Genomic DNA, 27,988 nt, shown 5'->3' on the forward strand with positions numbered 1-27,988 from the left:
CCCAGTGTTATAAAATTCAACATTGATGTCTACTCATCTGGGTGTTTCCACTCAGCTCCCGATTCTCCATCTTTTTTCTTACTGTAAAATATCCTGATAGGAACAAAGTATGCCCTTAATATATTTACTAAAGCCCTTCTCTGTAGATATGTTTTTAATAGGGTGTATTTTGGGTGAAGATAACAAAAATGTATCCAATAATTTAGCTGCCGAGCTTAAGAATAACTAGATAGAGGCTCCCTTGCAGAATGAATAGATAGCAGGAAAGATTTTCATTACCTTGAAGTGGCTTGGTAAATAGGTATGTCTGCCAAAGGCTAGTTGGGGAAATCTTGGTGGATGGATTGACAGGTAAGGGAAATATACATGGTTTAAATAAATAAATGAGAATAGTAATATTAGGGAGTTTCGTGAGTATATAGATAGAATAAGAGTTAGATAAATGGGGACATAATATATGAATAAAGAGATGAATGGTTTGCTAATGGAAGAATAAATTGGTACACAGAAGACTGATGGAACTGAGTGGCCAGATGGAATGAAAGACCAATGAATGTCTATGCCTCAGCAGGAGAGCCAATAGATGGGTAAATGCTGTGGTATGAACAGAAGCAGGAGATGGTCAGGTGTGGATGGGAAGAGGATGATTAAAAAGAGGAAGAAAGAGGAGAAGGGAAAGGGTAGCACTAAAGGTATTATGATGGTAAGGGGGACTGGAATCTGTTACCTTGACAAGTCATAATTTTACAATGAGTCCGAGGAAATTGGAAACTCTCAATCATTGGTACCACCATATTCTTGGTATTTTAATTTACAAAGAACATGACCTAGTTTATCAAGCTATCTGTGCTCCATCTTCTGTTGGGATGACTAATTTTTTTTAAGATTTATTTTAGAGAGACAGAGAGACAGAGAGAGAGAGGATGCACTTGAGTGGGGAGGGGCAGATAGAGAGGGAAAACAGAATCTGAAGCAGGCTCCAGGCTCTTAGCTGTCAGCAGAGAGCCCAATGTGGGGCTCAAACTTAAGAACTGTGAGATAATGACCTGAGCTGAAGTCAGATGTTTAATCTGAGCCACCCAGGCATCCTGGGTGAGACTAAGTTTTAACAGGTTAGGAATGACCCATTGTTTACCTATGAACCCAATAAGAAATAAGCCTCATAAATCTAGCTCAGGGTCATAGCCAGAGGAGCTAGCTAAGATGTAAAGTCAACTGGAGAATTTTAACACACTTTCTGCTGTATTCAAAACCATAGTTAGACATTGGCCCTAGGCTTCATGTGGGGGTAGTCTTGAGAAATCCAATAGCTGAATGAGAAATAAAAACTGTCCTAAAAATTTTGAAATAGAACATACCAACAAGAATCAATTCAAAAGTGGTGCAGATGAGGAGTCAAAGAAAAGGAGGGTCAAGTGTCCAGTCCAAGATCACATAGTTAATGGCAGAATTAGGAAGGGTTAGCTGATGTATAAATGATTGATGAGAAGCTGAGTTGTAAGAAAGAGGTTAATAGCTATCCCTTCAGAAAAGCAGATGGACAAACAGAAAAGCAGATGAAGATAGAGGTGTTGGAGTTTTGTTGAACGAGAACGGTGTTTTAGAAAAGACAATCAGAAAAAGGGAGCTTCTTCTCCTGATCCCTTTCTTATGCTATTTCCCATATGTATACTATAGCAAAAACCTAAGATGGAGAAACAATCAATCCAATTACATACACTCTTAAGAATAAATGCACATCATAGCCACCATATTTTCTACATATGTACTCTTGTCAAAGCGGTTATGATTCAGTGGAATCAAGTCACAGGAACTGTTAAGGAGTGTCATTTTTTTCCTTGCAACTTCTCTATTGATTTCATTTTAGATTAGGTCAAGACATAATTTAGACTTTGAGGCTGCAGCTACATTTTCTATTATTTGTAAATGGCATAGATATTCAAATATATAGGTATAATAGCAAAGTGCCTAGACTTCCTTCTACTGTGTGTGTGTGTGTGTGTGTGTGTGAGAGAGAGAGAGAGAGAGAGAGAGAGAGAAATAGGCTACTCAGTTTTCTGATTGCATCTACTCCCCAAAGCTTAAAGCACACATATGGAAGAAGCATATGGGAAAAGCATAGCCTGTTTTTCTCCATTCCTGGATACTTAACAAGATGTCCTAATAAACAACCCCCCAAATGTTACAAATTTCTTTGAACTTTATTGATACACTGCACAATCACAACCATCTCGTATTCATCCTGAATTAGAAAAGGTTACAACTACAATGTAACATGCACAAAATTCAGGTAGTATATTCACCCTTAATACAATTATTGACAGAAATCAAGTCTTCATTGATTTTTGACGGAAAAAATAAGAAAGAAAATAAAAGAAAAAGAACTCTAGAAGTTATACTCTTGTATCATGTGATAATTTTTAAAGCATTTAAACATAGATTTGTTTTAAGGATAATTGTGAGAATGGGCACACCCATTGTCTGACACAGCTATAACGGCACCATTGATAAGTCATATATATATTTCTTTTTAATCTAAAGGACTCTGAACTTGACAGATACATTTTCGTACACCCACACATTCCTCACAACTGCACTTTACAGGTCACAAAAATTTTTGAATGATTAAAAATGCTCCCTTTAACTAACACAAGGGCAGCTATTATTACTTACCATTGCTATTATTGATATCCTTATAAATCTGCCAATAATGTAGAATGCGGCCCTAGAAGGATAGTAGAGGGTTCACAATCTTTCTTTCTCCACTCAGTGGCATGGAACAATTGTATGCCTTTAAAAGGGCACCATTGAAAGAAACAAAAAGGAATCTCTTTAAAATATTGGAAATGAGGCTTAGCTGCTTACTTTTAGGATGAAGACAATGGCACCTAATTAAGTCCACTCCACATCCCCTTGGACTCTGAGGCTCCTGCACCTGAAGGCTCAATTGCACTGGTTCAGCTCTGTCATTCTGCCCTATCTTTTAATTGCAAATCTGTTTCTTCTTCCTTTCATTTACTTCTCTTCTTTTAAGTAAGAAATGAGGGAAATGAGAGTGGCATTTTTATTTGTTTGCTTTTAGTGATCATTAGGAGTCCTCATCATATGGTATCTTTTGAAAATGTTACTTTCCTAGTTACACACCTGTGAAGTTTTACTGCAACTGCTCAAACTTATTTGTCTTAAAACCAAAAGGGAAGCTCTGGATGGTAGAAGAGGCAATTGGGTGTAAGTTTCTAGGAATATAACTTGTGTGAAACAAAACCAAAACATCTTCGCTCTTGGAGAAAAGGACAAAAAAGTAAATTTGCCAACAAGAAGAATTTTATGTTCCTTTCCCTAATTTCAAATATATTAAACTTTACTCTAAGTAAGTTTTTGTTTGTTTGTTTGTTTGCGGTGGGGGGGGGGAGGTGGGAAGGGAAAGTGGGCTGGTTCCGGGTGAGGACTCAGGGTCAAATTGGAAAAGATAACCTCCCCCCATAATCCATCTTATCTTGAGCCACTCCTACCCTCTTTCTCCCTATGGCTCTGATGACATCCATACACAACTACAGAGGAAAGAACATTCCTTTTGGCATTGGAAGCACCAACCAAAACTAGAGCATTCCATTTCTGGACGCGATGACAATGATAAGCTTTCTTTGATGTTGACTGCCCACTTGGAGGTTCTCTGCTCTTTTCACATAAGAGTTCTTCCAAAATAAGGAGAACTTGTTAACATCTCCATGTTGAGATCAAGTTTACTGGATCCATGCAGAAACAGGCCCTTAAATTTAGCCTTGGTTGTGGAGTTTCTGGAGTCCACTTCCACCCAGTGGAGCACACTTCCCACCCAAGTTTTGAGAAAAACTGCCCAACCTGTGGAATGTATCATCTAGTATGAGACATAGGTTTCAGGGGACAAAGACCAAGGCCTATTTTTCATAGAAAGCCTTAACTTTCCTTCCATTTCAGCTAGCACAATTGCAGTAGAACAGCCGTGCACAATGCTCCCTGCATAACATATGTGCATGTTTTGACCACTGCTCACCTAAATGTCCCCTCTCCCCCAGTTAAAACAAGAATGAAAAAAAAAAAAAAACTAAACACATTTTCTTAGACTTGCAGATGACTGTATCAGGCACTTGACAATAAACTACTGAAAAACAAGCTTGACCAGAGCCTTAACACTAGCTCATTCATTGGCATTACTTTGGTGGCAATACATATTAACTGTGTTTTAGGAAGGGGGAAGGTTTCAGAGTAAGTACATTGCTGAATTTGTCACACCTAATCTGATGATAAGTCTTATTTGGTTTCCTTCCCATGTGAAAAACCCATGGAGAGTTATAGGTTGCTCAGAGTTTTGTTTACCTTCCTTCTTTACCCCTACCCCATTCTTGGCACTGGCACCTTAAAAAAAAAAATCTATACAACAGGCATTATCCATCTACCCTCCATACTGGAAGCTGAAAAAGCATGTGTGAGTGTGGATATTGTCCTTAGTAGCATTTAATGTTCTATACGCTTCAAATGTTGGGTAACAGCTCCTGTTTGATGGAGCCATCCCCACAAAAGTAACCCAAACAACACAGAAGCTGGAGTATGTCTATAGTGAAGAAGAGCCATTTTCTTTCCTAGTGCCCAGTTTTCTTCGTTTATTTACTTGGTTTATTTACTTATTTACTTGATTTTCTTTATCCCAGACAGATGAGTATTGACTGTAGGATTTTTTTTTCCCTCTAAAACATGGTTGGAATAGGCAAACACCAGAGGTGCTTCCTGGTATCCAGTGGAAGAGGGCAGCATAGAATTCCATAGTGACTCTGAGACCCAGCCTCATCATGTTCAAAAGGTTCTGGTGATCTTTCTGGTCAGAGGAAGATGGGTCCCTTCCTCTAGAACGACCCTTGACATGAAGAACATGTATAGCTTGTCCACTTCAAGCACTGTGTTCTCCAAGACAGCAAGCACTGTGTTACTCCCCAGAGCCTCCACATTTATTTTACTCCAAAGTAACATTTATTATCAGTAGAACACTCAAATGATGAATTTAATCCCCATACAATGTCTGACACCAACCTGACTCCAGGTGCAGAATGTGATGACAGATCTGAAACACTGATGTCCGACCTTTAATTCTGACTTTACGTCTGCTCATGATTGTCCCTGGAACTTGGAATCAATACACTGCTTTTGGCACATCATTTATATTCCCAGAATCTGGCTCCTGGCAGCTCACTAGGAAATGCAGATGTCTGTTTATAGCTGTCAAATGTAATATTAATTTTACTCACACCATCTCCAACTCTTACAAAAGTGCCTAGCATTTTGTATGCCAAGACTACCTACCTTTGTATACATGTAGGTATCTATGTATGTCATACATATCTAAGTATATATTACCCCACTGTGTATGTCATGTTCATGTGCCACTATGGACAAAACAAAGAGGCCATTTATATTGGAGGCAGAAGATCAATTAAGCATTAAGGGAATGGAGCTCTATAAAGCTCATATTTATTATTTTTTTAGATTGTGGACCTGAAAGCTTCCCACTGAGGCAGAGCAGGTCTGTGAGATAGTCACTGTTGATGCTTCTTTCCTTTCTCATCATCTCAGAAGGTCAGTCCTTGCAGCACGAGTAAAGAGAGGCATAAGCTTGCATGGTTTTCAATGCCATTCTTTTGGATTATAGGCACCCTTGTTGGCTGAATCTTTCTTGTCTCAGGAAATGATGCATAAACGTCAGGTTAGCTCTTGTTTGTCTGCTGGATCTGCTGTGAAAATGGAAAACTGAGGACATTCTTCCCCAAAGCCACTGGAGAAGCAGCCTGTATCAGAGGAAATTGTGTGTCACTTACACTTTCCCCTCCTGTTTGCAGTGTTGTGTTAATCAAGTGCTTGGAAATTAAGTCAGTTGCTCAAGTGCCCTCAGCTCAGAAGAGCTTCCTGAAACAAATACCAGAGTTGTCAACACACCCGCCATGTAATTGGTTTTCATCAGCTTTACTGGATAGTTTTCAAACAGATTAAACCAAAACTGGAAGAGGGAGGAGACAATAGCTGAATTCATTGCACTCAGACAGGTAGACTTCTCTCTTCACTGCAGAGACAGATATGTGTTTCCTCTCTTCTGTTCTTGCTATTAAGAAAAGCCAGCCATGGAGTAAATCCCATAGGTTTCTGACACACACTTTCTTGGAAGGCCGAGGGAAACATGAAGTTTGGCATCTTGATCCTTCAAATATGAAAGGAAAAAACAACAACAACAACAAAACAAAACATGGCACTGATCAAGGCCTTTCCAGGGCTGATCTGCTTCCCAAGAAGATGTTTTTGGAAACACAGTACTCCAGGAATGGTGAGGGACTAATCCTTAGATTGCTACTTTGGTCCATCTGTTAATGGCATCTACTTTGGAAGGTGGATGGGATATCACCTTCCAAAGAGTCCACGACATATTGCTTTTCTATGCTGTTAGCCTGTGAGACCATTGGCTTTCATATGAAAGTTGATAGGTAATTTTGAAGATGCCAGTGTCTGCTGAAGGTAGAGGAGAAATGAATATAGTGAAATAGACACAATATGATTAGAAATTAATATGGTGATGAATTGATAGTGAGTAGTAGGGAAGAAATATAGAGAAGTGTTGGATAATTACATTGATAGATTGATAAATAGAGTAAATAGATTGCTACAGAGAAAGATGGGTGGGTAGATAATTGGAGGGAGAGATAAGTCACACAGTCAAGTAGATGGATAACCATATGATTCCTGTGATAGCTTGATAAGCCCTAAATAATCAGTCATCCATAGATCATTTTGTTTTATGAGTTAGCAGTTTTAAAAAGGAAGTACTGTCATCAAAATGCTTCCCCTCTTTTTTGGTCAAGTGACTTCTAAACTTTTACTTTTAGGTTGTGTGAATAGCCCCAAACTTCTAACCCACATAGTGATAGAGCAAGTGAATAGGACAGAGTGGTTAGAAAAGGTGACAAGAATATCCATATATGTGTATATATACACATATATGGATATGGGTGTATTCAGACCTTCCCAGAAAGAAAGGATGTGAACCCCAATGTAATTAGATAATAGTAAACATGGAGGGAGGGATATGTACATTATAAGAAAATGGCCCAAAGCTTAAAAGACACAGATAATAGGACACTTGGATATAACTCTTGCTGTGCACTACATTGTAAGTCAAGTTGTGTCTTCAGGGTGTTTATCATGAGGCACGTTTTTTGCCCAAATGGAGCTTATGGTTTGGTGTGTTAGGGGAGGAGAGGTTCGTAGTGATGATGATGGGGAGAGGAGCAGAGGAAAGGAAAGGGCCCAGGTAGCAGGGATAGATTCCATTTTTGGACACACCAATGAATGATTACCCTAAACATGGTAGAATCCAGCCCACCCATCCCCCCAACCCCACTCATTCAAACTGAGGAAAAACTCAAATAAACCAACCCTCCCCCCAAAAAAACAAGAAGAACAGAAACAAACAAAAAGAAGCCCAAACTTGTTTGCCCTCCGCAGTGTAGATTAAAGTCTGTGATATGGAGAAGCAGGCGTTGCTCAGAGGACCTATGATTTCTTATCAAAACTTGATGAGGAAGTGGGCAAAGAGGGTCCCTGATAGCCAGAGACAAGCCAATGCTCTAGAGGCCGAGTTTACACCATCAATGACTGCTCCAGGCCCTGTGTAGGGGAAAGAGAGACAGACCCATTAGCATGCACTCAAAGGATACCATACTTACTCCCTGACAAGCAGATATACACACATGCTTCTCTGTGAGCATTCCCCCATCTCCCACCTCCCACCATTGATCCCTCGAAATCTGGAAAAATGGAAAGCACCCACTGAGAATATTTAGAAACTCAAAGGGGCAAATCGCTCACATACCCACCACTACAGCCTGCTCTGAAAGACTGGGGTTTAAAAAATAAAAGGGATAGAGGGAGGCAATGGCAGTCATTAGGCCTATTGGCTGAAAAGTTAGAATAGCAGACAGAGCTAAGTGGCATGGCAGGATTTGACTGCTGCTCCATAAGCAGCACATCTAACTATGGAAAAGGTGTCCAGAACAGACAGGGATGGGAGCAGCAAAACAGGGGAGGGAGATGGTCCACAGTGGAGAGAAGCAGGTAGAAGAAAGGAGGAGACAGGAATGGGAACATTTTGTGAGCAACAGGAGTCTATGTGTTGGTGTGGCCAACTTTTTATCCTGTATAACTTAGGTATTGTGGAAGCTCCTCCTGAGGTAGCTGAGGAAGAATGGATTGTTACACTCTAGAGTTTTAGAGACTATGGGTTTACCCCAGCAGTAGCAGTGCCTCTCCAAAGGCCACAAAGACTCTGTATTCTGTCCACATTGCCACCTAATGGTGTGGCCTGATAGAGTTCTCCCTTTGCCCTTTCCTCTGGCCTCTTTGGCTCTTTTAAATGCCCCTAGTGAGTCATCCATGCTCCACTGTAAGACAAGACCATTGAGTCACAAGTGTTGGTCCTTTCACTTAATCTGCCACCTTTGAGAAAACAAACCACATGAAATGGGATTGTCCTAGTCTGTTTCAAGGACCCAGGGCACATGGATCAGCATCTAATTCACCTTTGTATTCCTCCATCACCTTTATTTACAAAGCATAAGAAACTGCAGTCATAAGCAAGACACCAGTAGCTTGCAGGCAGAGAGGATTCCAGGGAACATGGAATCAAGTATAAGACAGGGGTGAGAAGCCATCAAGAGTCATTCCTGTAGAGCCAGTGGCAAAGAAAGGGAGCTGCACATAAGACAAGCATGGCTTTTTTTTTTACCTTCTCAAGACAGGACTTCCCTGATCCTTTTAGAAGCAAATTGGCTTATTGGAAATAGACATGATTACTTTAAGAAGCACAGTTGGCACAGAGTCTCAAGACAGCATGATGGTGTAGATCCCTGCCTTGCCTAGGAAGGGACTGATGCTAACCTTTTGCTTTGGGAAGTACAGGCCCCTCACTTTAGCAATGAGCATGTAACTGTTCCCAGTGTACGGATTTTCACATGGATATATTTCCTTCCTCTGATTTACAATGTACACAATTCTCCTATTGACTAAAAATTCACATTTACTTGCTAGCTTGAGAGTCTGGTTCATACTGTTGTGCACTTTTTTTATAGAGCATTCACAAAAAAAGGCAGGATCCAGTCACAAGCCCAGTGCTATCATCTCCAGGAAGGCTCCATACATATTTATGAAAAGTAGCCTGACTCTGGAGGCTCCATCAGTCAAGACATATATCCTAAGGAGCCATACTGGCCTACAGAATGTACGGAGTTGAAAAATGCCCAAGATGGAGCCCAAAGCATTCTCTATATTGTGTTCTTCAAAAAATGAAAGACTTACATTTTTTAAATGAGTTTATAAGAAAATGAGCAATATAGATTTGTAAGATATATATGTCTCCTTAAGAGTATCTATCAAATATATTTTATAATATTTATAATGTTATTTATATGTTTATTTATATGTTATTTATATATTTAATATAATATTTATTATAATAATAATGTTATATATGGAGAGGACATGCATTAAACTATGTGTCTGTGTGTATCTTTGTCTAATTCATGATGCTGATATTAACTTAAGAAACAATTGAAAGATTAATAAGCTCCACACTAAAGAGACAGAGATCTTTAGTGTAGGAATCACTTCATTCCAAGTTCTACCAGTGGATTTAAGCATTTCTGTAGATGCCATGCTACCAGCACAAGGTGGGATATAGCTAAAACAAAGTAGAAAAGAAAAACAGTATATGAGGAAGGCAAAGCATGAAGGGTGAGGTACAGAGAGAGAAGGAGGTAGAATCATAAAGAGAAATGAATGTTTCTGTTGGTGTGTGGCAGTTGCAATAAGATGTTCATTACTGATCAGGCAGAGGGTGTATAGCCACAGTTAAACTTCAGTTGAGTGTTCCGTAGAGTGGAAGCCAAACTGTGAGTGTGACTTAGCAGACATAGAGACTGCTCAGCTTGCCTAGGATGATGATGGTAACATGCATTTGCATTGTGTTCTCTAAGTTGCAAGCAGGATTCTAAATGCTACACACATATTAACTCATTTAATCTTCACAAAAGGCTATGAGTTATGGACTACTGGCATGTCCATTTTATAAATGGAGAAACTAAAGAACAGAACAGTTAAGTACCTCACTATGGTCACACAACTTATACACATAAAGCTGGATTAGAATTGAGTCACTCTTTCTGTAGAGCCTGTACCCTTGATTGTTTCCACTCGACTTGCTTTCTGTGGAAAATGACCCTTTGTGCATGTTTTCTGAGGACCACAGCCACATGAATTGGTAAGTACAACTGGTGAGGAATCTGAGGACCTAATTTCTCTGTATGACTCTGCTGCTCCCTAGCTGACCGGCATCCCCTCTCTGGCCTTGGTTCTACCATCTAAAAAAGTAGAGAAGGTTGGGGTCAGAGACCTTTAAAGCTCTTCTCCTATTAGCATTTTGAGTAATTGTATGAATGGAAAATTTACATCTGGTACTAGAAGGGGCAGCTGGTGAGCAACCAGATGGCCCTTTCCAGTTGGTACAAAACCATCACTACTGTGGCTTTTTGCACGTCAGCATGTCATCTCCTAAAACAGCAAGAGGGCACCAAACATTCCTGGACCCCAGGGCTTCCTTTTCTGTGGCCACATTTTCTATGCAGCTCCAAGGAGCTTTACTCTTCAGCAGGTGTGATAAGCCTTGCTTTATACATCAGACAATATGGTAATTTAACGCCAAACTGCCTTTGACCAATCAATCTATGAGGAGTGGCTGAGCTAGTCTGGCCAATGTGTTAATCTAATCCACTATAATGGAGATTAAAATTAGCATCTCTTTCCTCACGGATCCTGTATACATTTAAGATTTGGTAGTTAGGGGCGCCTGGGTGGCTTGGTCGGTTAAGCGTCCGACTTTGGCTCAGGTCATGCTCTCACGGTCCGTGGGTTCGAGCCCTGTGTCGGGCTCTGTGCTGACAGCTCAGAGCCTGGAGCCTGTTTCAGATTCTGTGTCTCCCTCTCTCTGTGACCCTCCCCTGTTCATGCTCTGTCTCTCTCTGTCTCAAAAATAAATAAACGTTAAAAAAAATTAAAAAAAAAGTTTTGGTAGCTGGACCAAATGTCAGTAGAGGGACATATAGGATGGTGCTTGTACCTTGTTCAGAGCAGGAACAGAGGCTCACATCTGTGTACCACTCTCTAGGTTCGAGGAATGTGAAATAAAAGCCATCAGCTATGAGCAGTTTTTTTTTTTTAATATCATCATTACAGTAACCCTCATTTTACTATTAATGAAGAAAGCATTTGGTTTGGGTGTCTCCCTTAGGGTTTCCTCTTGCAGAGGCCACTCACCTGATTAGTGATGTGCTTCTTTGTGCTTTAATATAGATTACCACTGTTTAGCTAATTGGTGTGATTCCATGATCACTCAGGACTTATGTTTGGTCCCTTAGGCTGGTAGGAGGCTTTTGCAAATGTTAGCTCAATGAATCTGTTAAGGGAAGGGCATGTTACTGGAAGAAAAGTTCACCTGAGCCTAGCAGTGGTAGTACTAAAGCTTGAACACACATCTTCAGATGTCAAGCTGGCTATGGTTTTCCTATACTTGGTTTTTTCAGGTAACAACAGCTACATGGACTTCTCCAAATACTTGGCATCCAAAGTAATACTAGTATTAATTTCAATAAACATGGTTAGGAATTCAAATGGTGCTTTCCTGCTCCTCCCCTCCTCCTCTTCCTCCTCCCCCACTTCCTCCTCCTCCTTTTCACTTCCTCTTCCTCTTTCTCCTCCTCTTCATCCTCCTCCCCCCCCCCACACTTCTTGGTGGAAATAGGGAGAAAGTTAGTTCTTATCTCAAACTTAGAATTCAGAATTTGGAAACATGAGGTAGATTTTCAATTATGTGTTCTACTACAAAAAACTAACCCTGAAATACATTTGGATAAAGGACAAAGGTTTGAAAGAAAGATTGGACCAAATGTCTAAGGAAGAGAATCCCTGGATGCACAGGTAAAATAGAAATCTTCTATGAAATTTAAGAAAGGATTTAGATGCATCTGTACCCCTTGGCTTTGCTGTCTCATCTTTGCAGCCCTAAATATCCTTTGGGATAAAGGCAATGACCACTATAAAAGTGCAACCAATCCTGGAAACTTTGGAATCAGACCAATTTGGGTTTAAATCCTGACTCTGTGGCATGCCAGCTATGTGATCTTAGACAAGGTAGTTTTCACTTTTCTTATTGAAAATAGAGGTAATAATACTGAATTTACAGAATAATTAAAAAGTCAGACTGGTTAGCATAGTGCCTGGTACAAGCCAGTCATGTGATCATGGTAACCACCACTATGGTGCCTCCACACCTGCTACCTTCCACTCCTTAGTTGAGGCTAATATTGGCTCATTTCAATTTTTCCCAAGTATGTTAAACCTGAGATGTGGTTTTGCTGGTGACAAAGAGAGGAGGTGAGATCCTGAGTTGGGGGTTTGTTGCTGAGAGAGGCCATTGACCATGAGGACCATGGAAAGATATGGGACATAGAGCAGAATGATAGGAGAAGTCCAAAGCCAAGTTCCATGCATGGTCCAAAGGCAAAGGATCAGCCTTGCAAGAGTAAGGGACCCCACACTAGCCTCAGAAAGCCACTGCCATTCACTCAGCAAGTATTGGTTGGAGGCTGATGTGAGCCAGTCTCTGTTTTCAGAGAGAAAGGCAGACAGAGTCTGTGCTTTGACAAAGCTTATACTTTAATAGGACCTGGAATATCCTTTCTACCAGTCTAAATCGGTCAACAAACAATTGAAAAAGGGAAAAAAAGAAGGAAGAGGAAAAAAGGAAAGAAGGAAGGAATGAAGGAAGGAAGGAAAATTTTTAAATCCTCCCAGATTCTGAGTAGAAAGTCATTTGGAACAAATAACCAAAATTGCTTTCATCTCAATAATACCCTTCCTGTTGGAGTATTAAGAGAATTTAATTCAATAGTCAGAGAGAACTGAATTTGAATTCTGACGCTGGTACTCACTAGCAGGATGACTTTGGACAAGAAAATCAACTTCTCTAAAACATTTTTTTTAAATGTATAGAATGGATAAGAGTGGTTTTGTGTATATATATATATATATTATACATATACATACATATACATATATGTATACATATGGAATATAATATATATGGAATATAATATATATGGAATATTACTCAGCTATCAAAAAATTAAATCTTGTCATTTGTAACAATGTAGATGAAACTAGGGTGTATTATGCTAAGCGAAATAAGTCAGAGAAAGAAAAATATTATATGATTTCACTTCTATGTGGAGTTTAAGAAACAAAACAGATGAACATAGGGAAGGGAAGGAAAATCAGATTAAAGCAGAGAGAGAGACAAACCATAAGAGACTCTAAAATACAGAGAACAAACTGAGGGTTGCTGGAGAGATATTGCGTTGGGGGATGGGATAAATGAGTGATGTATACTAAGGAGGGCACTTGTTGGGATGAGCACTGGGTATTATATGTAAGTGATGAATCACTGGGTTCTACTCCTGAAACCAATATTACAATGTATGTTAACTACTTGAATTTAAATAAACTAATTACGTACTCTAAAAAAAAAAATAAATAAAGATGATGTATAAGATCACTGAAGTAAAGGATGAATAAATATGAGGTGAATTAAAACCAGGACAGTAACAGCTGATCCTTAAAATAGGATCTTTTATGGGGATCCTGCTTCAAATAAAGAGACCTTGTGGAATCCTAGGTTGTCAAGGATAACTGTCAAACACCAGCTGAAAGCAAATTTGGCTATGGTGAGCAAGCAAGTGACCTGGTCTCTCCTTAAAAGACCTGAAGTGGCTACAAATCATAGATTAAAGCTTCCTAGAGAAGCAAGTGTATTTAGAGGCCCAACTCCCTCTGGGCAACTGGCACATTTAAGGAATCATTTTTATGGTTAACAATGACTCAGTTCAATTAGAATGGTTAATACAAATATCAGGTTTAATTAAATATTTTTCAGGCATAAATTGGAAGTGAGAACGTCGATTTTTGCCCTTTCCCCTGATCCAGTCCTTTCTCCACCCTTTCAATGCTAACTGTTGTTAAAATAAAAGCTTTAATGATAATGCAAAGCCACAAACCAAACTATGAATGGCAACAATGACAACTACAAAATACCTTGGGGCTAGATATGCAGACAAAAATTCTTTAGTCTTCAGAATATAGAAAGAAGAGACAGAGCACATAAATGAACAAGAGATAAATTCAAGAAATGGTAAATGGCATGGAGGTCAATTGACATGTGCCCTCTGGGCCAGAGGGAAGATTTTATGGCCAGATGTGAAGCTCAGCAGAGAAGGATATAAAGAAATAGACAAACAAACAAATAAATAAAATAAAGTCCACTTTTGAGAGGGTGGTTAACTTTTCAATATTAAATATTAGATTTTTAAAAAGCAAATTTGGTTGAGGGCTTCACCTAGAGTCAGACTACAGGCCTAGCTAGCTGCTCTGGAAGAAAGACATTGCTGCCGCATTCAAGCGGTGGATGATAACCCTCTGGAGGAGCAGGTTTTGAAAATCAAAGTACCCAAACTCAGCACAAAGCTCCCCTCAAATATATTTAAGCTTACTGATGAGATCTTGCCTTGCAAGAGATTTTGAAGCTTAAAAATGGCAATAAAGGTATTCAAAGGTGTCACTGTTATTTTTTTTCCTTTCCATGATTGCCATGAAAATATGGCATGGTTCTTCAGCAACATTACAGTGTATCTCTGTAATTCTACTAAAATAGCAGATGGTAGGGTGATCACATTAAAAAAGAAAAGAAAGGAAAAAAAAAACCACAGGCAAGTTGAACTTGGTGATAGCACAATGAGATCAATGAAGTATCTGAAGTCTAAGAAGATACAGTTTTGTTCTGAAATTTGGATGGGTTTTATAAGTATGAATATGAACTAGGTGACCTTCCTAATGAGGAACCAAAAGGATAATGATGTTCTTGGTGATTAAAAGAGGAGCAAGGAAATCTAATTAGAGGATGCATGTGTTACACTTGTTGGTGAAACAGGAACCTATTTTCAGCAGTGCTGGCTGATGAAGGCACCTCATTCCCCTTCAAAGAGAACTTTTCCTCCATTGTCTTTAATTACAGTGGAAAACATGGCACTATGTTGTTTTACAAGGAAGATTAACTGGGCTTTACAGAGTGAAGACTTGTGGATAAAGAGGCCAAAAAAGGCAGCCATCTTTGTTTTGTTCTCTTTAGCATTCCCTGTTTTGTATTTACCACAAAGACAAGAGCTAAAGAAGTTAATATCAGAAGTTAATTCCAATCTGTCAGCTCATCACAAACTTGAAAGAGACAAGACTTTGGTCTATGCTGAACCACAAGCTCTTGTGTGTGTGCTGACATCAGCACACCCTGAATGCTCAGTGTTATGTTCTAAATGCTTAGGCTAATAGCCAGATGTCAATGATTCAGATAGAGGAGGGTGGGGTGTGAGGGAACAAGGAACCTCATCAGGAATGAAATGTGAAATGTCTGCATTTTTTTTTCTAATATGTTGACATTTTGCAGGTTGGAAAATACAAATGATTACGCTGCTGTCATCAGCCAAAAGCAATTGGTATTTCTCTCTGACTCATTCCCTCCCACCTGGATTTAAATTGTGGATTTGAAAAATAAAAATCATATACATTATTATCAACAGGAAATGGACAAATATGTACAGCTTTAGATGTCTTTGCAAGAAGAAGTCACTTGATGAACATCTTCCTAAATGGTGAATTGCAATGTTTAATAGAGTCTCTCTCAGAAAGAAGACCCAGGGTTGGGAGGGATACCCAAATTCCAAATAGGATATATGGAAGCTGGAATGCAAGTGGAGAGTGTCAGAGAAATAATAATTTGACTTCCCTGGAAGGAGAAGACCACAAGTCCTTTTGTGTATTAGGCTTTTCTTTGGCTATTTGAGTTTCACACTGTTTGAGTTTCAGACTACCATTGGTTCCCCCCTTTGACTGGAAGTTTTGTTAATTTGACAAATGTTTACTGGGGAAAAAACATTGCAAGATACAGTGCTGCATCCTGTAAGTGCAGAAAAAAAAATACACACAAGATATAAGCCTAAGTGTAAGCTGCTCTGAAATCCCAAGAGAAAAGTGATTCTTCAATGGGGCTCAGAAACACTTTATGAATGGGGTAACATTGAGTACAATCTTAAAGGAGAAGTGCAGTTTTATCAGAGAAGAGGGCAAAAGCTTCCACCTGTGACCCTATAGCATCCTGGAAGACATAATATATGTATAGTTTAGAAAGAAACATGAGATTAAGATCAGACAGACCTGGATGCAAAACCTGGTCTTTCCACTTCCTCCTGTGGTAGAATTCCTGTCTGTGAGAATTTGGTCCAATCACCTGAATTCTCTGAGCTCTGTTCTCTTCTTCTTTGAAGTGAGAATAATAACAGTACCTACCTCAAAGTGTTCTTAGCTCTTTAATACATGTCTGGCTGACACTCAATAGTTAGTAGCCTTTTCATTTAGTATATTCTATTATTCTACTGTAACTGTCTATTTACTTGTTTGTATGGAGTTGTGGACTTTGTTCCTCTTTGTAACTAAATCCAAATGGATTGATGGATGAGAAGAGATGAAGAAGCATGGTCCAAGTCTTATATATGTAATAGGATCGGCATTCTGACACAGGTGGTCTAGCATGATGGGTGCATACAAGGAAGTAGGAGAGCGTGAAGTATAAGGGTGGGTGGATCCTACAGCAAGAACAAACGCCAAGGCCATTCTTTCCTTGTAGGCAATTTTCATCAGGACATAAACAGATGCAGTTTAAGTTTTGGAAATGTCACTTGGCCCCACAGTGGCAAAGGGCTCACCAAACACGCAGGAATTGGTAAGAGAATAGCATGACTCTTCAGGGAAGACACACACCCCAGTGTAAGTGAGAATGGAATGGTGAGCCCACAGTCCAGAAGAAGAGCCATGGCCCACTTGCAAGTTGGTACCAGGTGTAAACATAAGGGAGAGGAAGAAGTCAGAACCACCAGACAGATTCTAGTGAAAGTGTGTAGGTGAGAAGACAAGGTATACAATTGAGTGAGAGGCATGTCTGAGAAAGATTGAATTTGTGATTCCCATGGTGCATACAAGTACGGAGAGTGGTTTGTAGCTCAGAATTAAGGAAAGTTATAAAGATACAAATTTCGTAGTTATCAGACTATTGTCAGAGACCATCAGTCTTCAGTGTGCAAAAGATTCCCTTGGAGTGCTTGCTTTAAAAGCACATTCTCAGGACCTTCCCTGGAGACTTTGATAAAATGAGTCTGCGGGAAGACCCATGAATCTGCATTTTTAAAGCACCCAAAGCAAGTGCAATGAAGGCTACGATATTGCTTTGTAAGATGTCTGAAGACATAGAAGATCCCTTCTCCTCCCACTGCAATGATATGCTCCCTGGACAGACTCATGGGGCAGGTGGAGGAGGGGTCAGGAGCAGAGCAATCCAGAAAGGTAAGAAACACACTACCCAGGTGTATCACAGAAACCAGGACTGGGTGCTGGGGATCAACAGGAAGTCTGGAGCTGAGATTCAGCTGGGTTTAGGAGGGAGACAGAACATGGAAGACTGAGGTGTGATGGTGCTGGAAGAGGTGGAGAAGGGAACAAGGAATCTCCCTGTCAGAGGTCTGGAGGAAAAGGCCAAAGAAGATATAGGATGGTACACAGAGGGCACACTAAAGACAATCCCCAGACTCCTCATGCCCATTCCCCAGATCTCCTATGGAGGCACGTGGGGGCAAGGTGTGCTTCTTAGCACACCCTAATAAAGGAGTGGAGAAGGCCGGTAGAGGCAGGAGGGTGTTGGTGTGGGGTGAGCAGGGGCTCTGAGGCTCTGCCTACAGGTACCGGTGGGGTGCACAGTGGATGGGGCAATCATCAAAGGGTGGAGGCTGAGAGTCATTGGCTGGTGCTTCCTGTAGTTGTAGAAAATCCAGTTTGAAGAGCCAACCTGATATATATATTTATTCTGGAGGAATGGCCATTAGCAAAAGAAAATATAGATTTGTCCTCATGGCTTCCAGGGGCCACTGAGGTAAGCTGGAGTCCTGGCTGCTCTGAGGGGGGCTGAGGCATTGCCTGAGGAAAAAATCCAGAGCCCAGATGTTGCCTTAACTGGAATATTTTGCCATTTTCATTTGCAATGGCAAGATTCCTATCAGTTGTCCCTATTCCTGATACTTAACTCTTAATGAAACTAATTTGTGTCACTACGATTTCACAGATAAAATGTGAGAAATCTGTTTTTCTCTCTGCAGCACCCCCCCCCATCCTTTCTGGCATTGTATGCGCTCTCTGTCCCTCTCCCCTGCCAGCTCCAGTAATCCAGGCGTTTATATGGCTCATTAAGCGCATCACACTCTCTGCAGTGCTGGGTGTAATCAAGTTCAGTATCTTCCCTCTTTACTCTTTAAAGACAGGGGGATGGGGCCTCTCTGGCTCAGGACTCAGTGGAGGCAAAGTGGGTTGGCAAGTTGAGAGAAGTGAGTCGCTTCCTGGAGGGGCAGAGCTGGGGCCAGCAGGCTGAGCTTGGCCATCTCTCTGCTGCTGCAGGCCTGGCAAGACTTCAAGGTGCCAGCCCTCCAGGTGGGCCTGCAAATAGCTGCATCCACTCAATAAAACTTACTTATATTTAGAGCAGGTTGCTTTTCCATTAAAAAAGCATTTTGATTGCTTCCATTTCCAAGGTTGTGAATGATAAGTTTTGGAGACCTGCCTTTAATACTATTTCCCCATTGTTTCTTAACTTTAGAACACTTAGCTGGCAGTCAGCTGAGAGTCCATCTTGTTCTGTTCTTACATTTCAGAGACAACCAGAGAACAGAGAGCATCAGTTTGTCTGAACCAGGGTCGGGACCAGAACTCTGTTTTTCTTGTTCCTGGTCTCTCAACGTTCTGTGGTCTTTCTAGTACCTGCCATTGCCCCACACTAAGAAACTTCCAGGCAGTCTAAAATGCCACTGTGAGTTGTACTCTGCCTGCCTGACCTATCTCATCAGTGTGGCTTTTGAAGGGCAGCAGCTGGTGTGGAGGGAAGAATCACCTCATGTGGGTGCCATCCACTGATCTGTCTCTGTGCGTCGCCCACCCACCTATGTTGGCTCTCACAGTCTGCCCCATCGTGTCCTGCCTCACCCCACTCCCCAATCTACTGTCTCACAAGCTTTGTCTTATGTGTTCTTTTGAAACTGCTTTCATCCCATTTTCCCTTGTTCTTCGCATGCAGGTAGGAAATAGATAAAGGTATGTTTGTGTGAGAGCCCTGTTCTGAGTATGTGTTGTGATGGGGTCACAGTGCAGAGTCAAAAGGGTCTCCAAAAACAATCCTACATTCTTTGAGGCCAAACACTGCTGCATGCCTGAGAATGTGGAGGCGTGTGTATTTGGGAAGTATGAGTATATGGGTTATAAATGTAAAAAATGTCTTTTAAGAGAATGCAATCAAATTTTTTTTTGAATTTTTAAAATTATTTTAAGGAACCCTCATGCACTGTTGGGGGGATGCAAACGGGGTGCAATCACTGTGCAAATCAGTAAGGAGGTTCCTCAAAAAATTAAAAATATAATTACCATATGATCTGGTAATTCCACTATTGGGTATGTACCCAAAGAAAATGAAAACACTTTTTCAAAAAGATATATGCACCCTTATGTTTACTGAAGAATGGGATCAGATTTAGATGGATGAGTGGAGATGCTGGTATAGGTAACAGACACACATAGGCTAATTGTTGATATGGGTTTCTATCTGGAAAGTCGTCTACCAATGTCCATGATGAGTTGCCAAGTATGGTGAGTTGTATCAAAGCAGTAAAAAGAGTTCAGATACTAGAACAAGAGTACATAGGCTTTAATCTCAGCTCAAACATTTGTAAAATAGTATGAGTAAGTAAGCTGCCTAATCTCTCAGTTTCATCCTCTGTAAAATCAGGATATAGTACTTAATTCCTAGAGTCATTAAATGAGATAAAACATGTAGAACAGGGGTGCCTGGGTGGCTCAGTCAGTTAAGCATCTGACTCTTGATCTTGGTTCAGATCATGATCTCACCGTTCATGAGTTCAAGCCCCATGTCAGGCTCTGTGCTGATGGCAGGCATGGAGCCTGCTTGGGATTCTCTCTCTCCCTCTCTCTGCCCACCTCCACTCTCTCACTCTCTTGCTGTCAAAAAAAAAAAAAAAAAAAAAACTAAAAAAAAAACTAAAAAAAAAAACCTATTTAGAACACTTAGTTTAGTGGCTCTGCACATAGTAAATCATTGGTAACACTAATTAGACACAATTATGGGAATACTGAGGCCTAGAAGGAACACCCGTGGCCCACAGAAAGGCTAGTCAGCTGGACAATGTCACTCTGATCTTGTGTCAAGTTATTTCCACTCAGGCATAGTGTCAGATAATTACAGGACATATTTTCTAAAATGCTTTCACTGAGGAGAAAAATAAGTTACATGGAGATTGACTTTCCCAGAGCCCTTCAGCTGGTGAGCAGCAGAGCCTGGCCTCAGAGAGGATCTGAGACTACTGACCTATTGCATTTTTCTACATTTCATTCCTGAACAGCTGAATTTCTGCTGCTGGCATCATCAATGCAACCGTCCAATCTCTGTTTATCCATTCATTCAACAAGACTTTCCTTACCCACAAATGTGTATGGAGCTCTGTGCTAGGTTCTAAGGATCCAACCAGACATTGTCCCTACATTTATGGAGCATACAGGCTAAAAGGGAGGGAAGATTTTAAACTACATAAATGAAGCAGAAGTAAAATTGCAACTAGCAAGTGAAGTCTACAGAGAAAAGGATTGTAGCCATGGCACAGCCCTGTGTCCTCATCACTGAGAACAGCACCTGACTTGTGGCAGATACTGGCAAATACTTACTGGACGAATGCTAGGGAAAGCACTGTGGTGAGAGCAACCTCCAGAAGCATTGTATGAGAAAGTGTGCAATGGAGCACTGACCTACTCAGGGAAGACTTCCTCAGGAAGGGATCCTAGGTGAGTGAGTACTAACCAGGTGAAGCAGGCTGGGAGGATCCTGGGGATTAGTACTGCTGTAGTAAAGGGCACAAGAGACTTCAGAAGAAAGGAACATACAGTCTAGTTGAGCAACAATATTGGCAGCCATACCAAGGGAAGCAGTGAGAAGATGGGCTGTGTCACAAAGTGTTGAAAAATACTTTTGTTTCATATTGTTCAGCTGTTTCATATTGTTATGCCTCCATGATGAACATTGTCTTATTGACAATTCCCAATGACAGTCAGCAGGCCTGGAAACATCATCCCAGTTTTAGCTTTGTAAACTGAGGCCTGTAGACTTTGTGTGTTGTCTAAGTCACACATCTAAACATAGCATCTGTGGGGCTTTCTGTCTATAAGATGTTATACAGTCCTCCCACCAGCTTTCTAAAGGAAGGTACTGATAGCACATCTGAGGAAAATAAGATAAGCAAGGTTAAGTAGCTGTCAGGTGGCCTGCTGAATTGGGAGATGGAAGCTAGGTCTTCTCTATGGAATGCATTGTATCTCCCCTACATTCATATGTTGAAGACCTAACCCCCTAATGTGTATTTGGAGATGGATCCTATAAGGAAGTAATTAAAGTTAACTGAGGTTATAATGTTAGAGCCCTAATTCAATAGCATTAGTGCCCTAGTAAGAAGGCATATGAGAGAGTCCTCTCTTTCTCCCTCACCCCCTCCATTGCCATCTCTGCCTGTATCTCTCCACACACCACACACACTCAGAAAAAATGCCATGTGAGGACAAAGTGGTCATCTATAAGCCAGGAAGGGAGCCCTCATCAAAACCAGATGATAGGTCTTCCTGGCTTATCTTGGGCTCCTGGCCTCCAGAACTGGGAGGAAATACATTTATATTGTTTACGATATTTTGTTATGGCAGCCCTGGCATGGTGATACAGTCTTAAGATACATTGCTGTTATCTGCTATGACACACCTCTTTCATTAGTGGTTGGGAGGTGCAAGAACCTAGATTATTCAGTTGTCAGTCCTAGGTTCCCTCTCTTGGTCATATTCATTACCCCTCATGACCTTTCTGAGGGGGTCATGGTAGGCTGAGGAGCAGAGCATCACACCCATCCCACCATTTCCCCTCCGTTTAATCAAGACCAAGACGTGGACATTCATAGACATTAAAGTGTGGGCAGTGCTGGTGGCCTGTAATTGTCCTAGATCCAGAGCTATAAAAAGTGACAGTTACAGAGCTGATTCCAGGACTGAAAAATTTAAATGTCACCACTTTCTTTGTGATTGAGATTGAGCATAGGGAAATAGGGCTGTAAGGCTATTGCCTCTGGAAGCACAGATGAGCACGTACTGCTGCATCGTTGTGAGTGTGTGCATGTGTTCATTGAATGCTATTTACCCAGGATCTGAAGGAGCATCCACTTCTGGGTTTCATCCAGTACCTACTCACTGGTATGTGTACCTCAGTGTTAATTAACCTCATTGGTCTTCCTTTTACTCGTCTTTAAAATGGACTTAGTAACCTATGTTGCACAGTACTGGCTAACATAATGCATAGAAACCAGTAAATATTTGCTAAATGGTAAATATTCTTACTATTATTATGAATAATGACCCCCAAATATTTCTATTTTAAAATGAAGTTTATAGAATTAAATCATTTTCCCCTTTTGCCTTGATCTAAAAGAATAAAATATTCATAGTAGGGTGACTTCCCCATGAAGATAATCATTTGATAATCCATTTGGTCTCTTGGTTGCATTCCTCTTGGTGCTGCTATGTGCAGAAATAGCAGAGTATTCATTTATTTTACAGGCCACCAAGTCAAAGTGTATTGATTTTGGGGGGAACCTCTTCCCCAAAAATGTATAATAATGTGAGTGTTTATGTGAAAGCCATCATATTCTACATGCTTGTTACCTAAATTGTGCAAACCAAACTCCCTGAAATCTATCTACTAAGGGTAAATAAGTCAGGGAGGTCGAGCAGGCAAGCCTATCTTTAAAGTAGGCTTATATTCAAAAGCATAGGCATTCAGGCAGGCAGAGGAAGGAAGGAACATGCTGTACCCACCTGCCACTGCTGATGAGGGGCTTATTTCTAAGACACACACAGCACAATGCACACACAATGCAGAGAGAAAACAAAAGACATAGATCACACATTTCAGATGGTTGGTGGACAAAGTTTAGTTAATGTCAGTGCTGAAAGCTTGTTCAGGGTCTGAGGTACACATGGAAAGATGAATACCTTTTCATCCCACTCACCTGTAACCAAATCTCAGCGAATAAATGAATACATACACACACGAAATATCACAACAACCTGGCCCTGGCCCATGGTGTGAAATGCTACACACAGAGATGGACACAACAATGTGGGAAGGCTGGATGAGAGAGAAATGAGGGCTTCTAAGGGAGCCAGTCAGGACTCTGGAGACCTCTCCATTTATATGGGAGGAAAAGACCTTCAGGGAAGGTTTTGATGCTCCAGCTTTGGACAGAGCAGCCATCGTGATGAAGACACAGACTACTGCTCTGTCCACTCAGTGAGTGAGAACATGACATGACAATCGATATGAGAATCATGATGGCTGCAGTTGACTTAGTTCAAATCCATAAATATAACCCCCAGAATTATAGACTCTTACTATATAAGGTATCTTAAAATTATATCTAACTTACCCCCTCAGACCTTTAGATACTGCAATCAAACTGTTCCCTGGTTCTATCCTCTTTATGGCAACCACCATTCAACTTGGTTCAGAATTGGGTTTACTCCTTTTGTGAGGTGCAAACCTTGCCTTTCAGTAGACCATGAAATATTAATTACCTTGCAAACATCACTGTTCATGCTTAGGAGAATGACAGGGAGAAGCATTTCATATCTAAGGGTGGTGGGTTGAACAGTATGGATGAACATAGGCCAAGCAAATCCAGCCTTTCTCCCTCTACATGCCCCGATCCCACTGCACCCAGGCTTCCTGCACTCACCATACAGTGTGATGCTGGCATTGGTGTTCCCAAGCTTGTTTGTGGCCACACAAGTATAGTTTCCATAATCCTTTTCTGAAACATTGAAGAAAGTCAGAGTGGATATGTGGCCTTTGTTCTCAATCCTCACGCCGCCCAGGCCGGTGGCTAGCCTGCAATAAGAGAAGGTATTGCTGGTCTGGTTCTACAGATAGAGTGAAACAGCAAACAGAGAAGCAGGGGAAAGTGATAGATACCAGAGATGGATCTTATAAGGATGCTCCCCTCCTCACAGACACCTTTCCTCTAACTGACCCAGTGTCTCTAATTCAAAACATAAGTACCACAGCCTCCACAGGAGGAAAAAAGAGAGAATATTCATGCTTCAAAGGTGAAATTTACTGGTGTCTAGTCATTGATGGCTGCCATGTCTACAACTAATCTCAGGTTGTGAAATGAGGTCAATTCATTTTCCCACTTTCCAGCTTCCTCTATTTTTTCATTCCTGGTTCTAAAAGGAGACACTGTTATAAAGGGGACTAACGCATTTTGGTTTTGCCATATCGTTCTCCTTTATCATTCTCTTTCCATGTGGGGAATGATCCATTGGCTCTGCATCAGATATGCCCTATTTCCATTTTCAGGGTACCTGGTATCTTCCTTGAACCACTGGAATTCAGCCATAGGCACTGCAGAGGCTTCACAACTCAAGATACCCTTCTGACCAACAGAGACACCAGTGTTCTTGGCTTTTGAGATATAGGGAGGGTCTGTGGAAGGAAAATGCAGAGTGATTTCATGAAACAAATGAAAGGGAAATTTAGTCACCTGTTATGCAAATGGATTTCTTGTGACACCCTACCTTCCCAGTTAAATAACCCTTTATTTTAGGAAAATAATTCTTGCTTAAAGATATTGCATTTACCCCAGCATCTTCTTAAGCCTTGAAATCAATTCAAAGTAAACAATTCTCCCCATTAGCTAAAAGTTCTGACAGGCACAGGTAGACTCCAGGGGCAAAATGGCAATGGGGACACTCATGGTGCAAAACAATCTGAGAAAGTATTTTCCTGTTGGAAACAATTTGGAACTATCAGAAAATGGCACTGTCATGACCAACTTGTGCTCTTAATACCTATATTATTTTTTCCTCTGAAACCTCCTGACAATGGGTCAACTCACAGTTTACAGTGATTTTTACTTTCCGCACATCAGGTGCGGCAACATCATTCAAGGCGCTGCATTCATACTCCCCAGACTGGTCACGTTTGATGTCAGAGATTTCCAGGTATTCATCCTCACTCACAAAGCCCTGGCCTTCTGGGAGGAAAGAAAGAAACAGAAACAATCAAGAAACTGTGAAACCAGGGACAGAACCATATTCATATCTTGAGCTTGTAAGGAAAGGAATACAAAAAGCTGTAATAATGGGTTTTGAACATCGAGTCAAAGATTATAAGACACCATGTTGACCAAATAGTATGGCATTTGAAGAAAGAAATTCTCTGCTTGAGTCTTGCGTCAATGTGTTTTTGTCCAAGTCACTTTAACTTTTTAGACCATTTGAAAAGAAGAGGTTTTCATTGTTTTTCCTATATGATTATTATGAGGATTAACTAAGAGAATACACGTGAAATGCCCAACACACTAGTAAACTTTGATATTTTAAAGAGAATTGTTATGATTAATAACATAATAAAAATGTAAGGATAACTTTAGGGTATGTCAGTGTGGGCATCTTAATTTTTTATTATGTAGAAATTCCCTTGGAGACAGAGCACAAAATACTAACTACTTGTAGAATAAATATGCAAAATAAATTAATATTTTAATATAGACAGATGTAAAGCAGTTGATTTGTTTTCAAATTGTACTAGAGAAGAAAAATTGGAGAAAGAGTGAATACAGAAGTACTCTGTGACTGTTTTGCAGGATGTGCTCAATAAATGTTTGCCAACATAAAATAACAGTGGTGGCCTCAAATGGTGGATCCAGAGTTACTGGAACAGCCTTATGGATTTAGTACCTGACTTTGTGAGACATTCTGGAGGCTTTATTCCTAGGCACTTGTGAAGATTGGAATTCATGATACAAAATATTGTGCATTTGTAAAATGTATATTGTTTACAGCCATTACATGTCTTACAAAAATCTGGTCCCTCTGTCTTGTCCCTTATTCCCATCCCTGTGGTTCAGCACAAATAGAACAGACCCTCTGCCTTGAAATTCAAATGTTTTCAGTTCTGTCAAAGCACTAGGCTCCCATGAAAACCCAGCCAACACAAAGGCCAGGGAGGAAGTACAGCCATTTGCATTTCTTTTCTGCCTGTTGCCTGATTCCTTTTTGTGCTCCAGACATTAGAGTGAAAACAGTTTTAGGAAGATAACAACTCATTATAATTTTCCTCAAACACACATATAAACATATTCCTATCCAATGGATGCTCCATCAACTAAGTTTAGGTCCACTATGGATGTGAAACAGCAGGAAGTTGAGGGGTAGGGTGATGGGCAGTGGGTAGAGAGACAGGTGCTTTAACAACCTGATTTTGATTCAAGTCTAAGCCTTGGGGAGTTTTCCCCCACCCTGCCCATTTCCCCAGACCACTTGCTTTTCACCTCATGTGGCCTTCATTGCCTCCTCTTCCCACCCTAAGTCCCAAACACCCAGGCTCTTCCATTAGCTACCAAGTATATCCCAAGAAGGTGTGGGGCCCCTGGCAAAATATTTTTCAAGGGGACCCTCTATATATAAACAATTGCAGTCACCAATTCTGGTAGCCCAATATCATGTAATTACATGAAAGAAATGTTGGCCTTCCAGCAGGAGCAATCCTTTGCCACCCTCCTAGAACCAGGAACTGTTGATTGGGTCCCAGTACAAGCCCACAGGCATAAGTGTGGGAATCTTGGGGAATCTAGTTAAACCCACGTGAAGAATGGCTGAGGGTAGAGGTTGGAAACGCACCCTGAATGGGAGAAATAGGGTCGTAGGGCCCTATTTACCAGGATCCCAAGGTAGTGGTGCTGGTCACAAGCCCTGTACCACAGCAGACATTTGGTCATTCACGCTAATTCATATACTAATTCCTCAAGATTTATTGGAGGGATATAAACATCTTCCCATCTTTTTTTCCCTCTTATTTCTCTTAGGGTTAACAGAATCTCACAGTTGAAGAAGATTCTGAGATCACTTATTTCAGGAAGTCTATAAAGACAAAAATTGCCTCACTTATTGAAATTATGTTGGTGGACCAATCTAAGTATTTTAAAGGATCAAACAACAATGATATCACACCAAAACAACTTCCCAAATGCACTGTACCTTTTCTGCAGTGAATAAATATGGCAGAATTGAAAGTCTGCCTTGGTACTACTAACAGGCCATTATTTTTTCAAAATGTGCTGCAGTGCATTTACCACAAGTAATTAAACTCCACTTCATTTGACCAAAGGAGCCACCTGCAGTAGGGCCTGGCAGGAGCCTCAGGCAAGGTTACTGACCTGCTTACCTTGGAGAGAATGAGATAGATCTATATCATGCTACACAGTATACACCAGACAGCGCTGTCTTAAAGTCCCTGATAAGGCAAGTTTATGGATGCCAGTCAACTTAGAAGTGTTGGTTTGTGCAAAGGGAAGGGATAACCAACCTCAAAGAAGGTGGAGGTCAATGTGCTGGGGCCCTGAGTAATTCTCTGCATTTGTATGAGTAGGGCAGATTCTGGATTCTTCATGAAGCAATTACAGGGCAACACAACCACCCTTTGGAATGTGGGGATGTATTTTCACTATCTGTAATGGTATTTTTATGGAACAATTATATGACAGCAAAAAAAAGAAGAAGGAAGAGAGTGTTTTGTGCAAAATAGGGATCGTTATGATAATACTACCTCGTTAAGTGATAAAATGAA

At 40.6% G+C, this 27,988-nt stretch overlaps 1 protein-coding gene across 6 annotated transcripts in view; it reads right to left on the bottom strand.

Annotated features, from left to right (window-relative positions):
* Nucleotides 1-2,180: 2,180 nt before the first annotated feature.
* OPCML (opioid binding protein/cell adhesion molecule like) overlaps nt 2,181-27,988 on the bottom strand; it is a 1,071,706-nt gene continuing 1,045,898 nt past the window's right edge. For 3 of the 6 annotated variants that reach the window (XM_043579850.1, XM_043579853.1, XM_043579847.1), the window contains 5 exons: nt 25,257-25,394; nt 24,724-24,844; nt 24,096-24,247; nt 23,176-23,202; nt 2,181-7,683 (listed from right to left, as the gene is read on the bottom strand). In XM_043579850.1, coding sequence (XP_043435785.1) covers nt 7,583-7,683; nt 23,176-23,202; nt 24,096-24,247; nt 24,724-24,844; nt 25,257-25,394 — 539 coding nt within the window. In that variant the 3' untranslated portion in view covers nt 2,181-7,582. The remainder of the gene's footprint in view (nt 7,684-23,175; nt 23,203-24,095; nt 24,248-24,723; nt 24,845-25,256; nt 25,395-27,988) is intronic. The other 3 variants (XM_043579849.1, XM_043579852.1, XM_043579851.1) reach the window with 3 other exon arrangements.

This window comes from Prionailurus bengalensis, chromosome D1 (genome assembly GCF_016509475.1).
Source record: "Prionailurus bengalensis isolate Pbe53 chromosome D1, Fcat_Pben_1.1_paternal_pri, whole genome shotgun sequence".
NCBI classification, from domain to species: domain Eukaryota; kingdom Metazoa; phylum Chordata; class Mammalia; order Carnivora; family Felidae; genus Prionailurus; species Prionailurus bengalensis.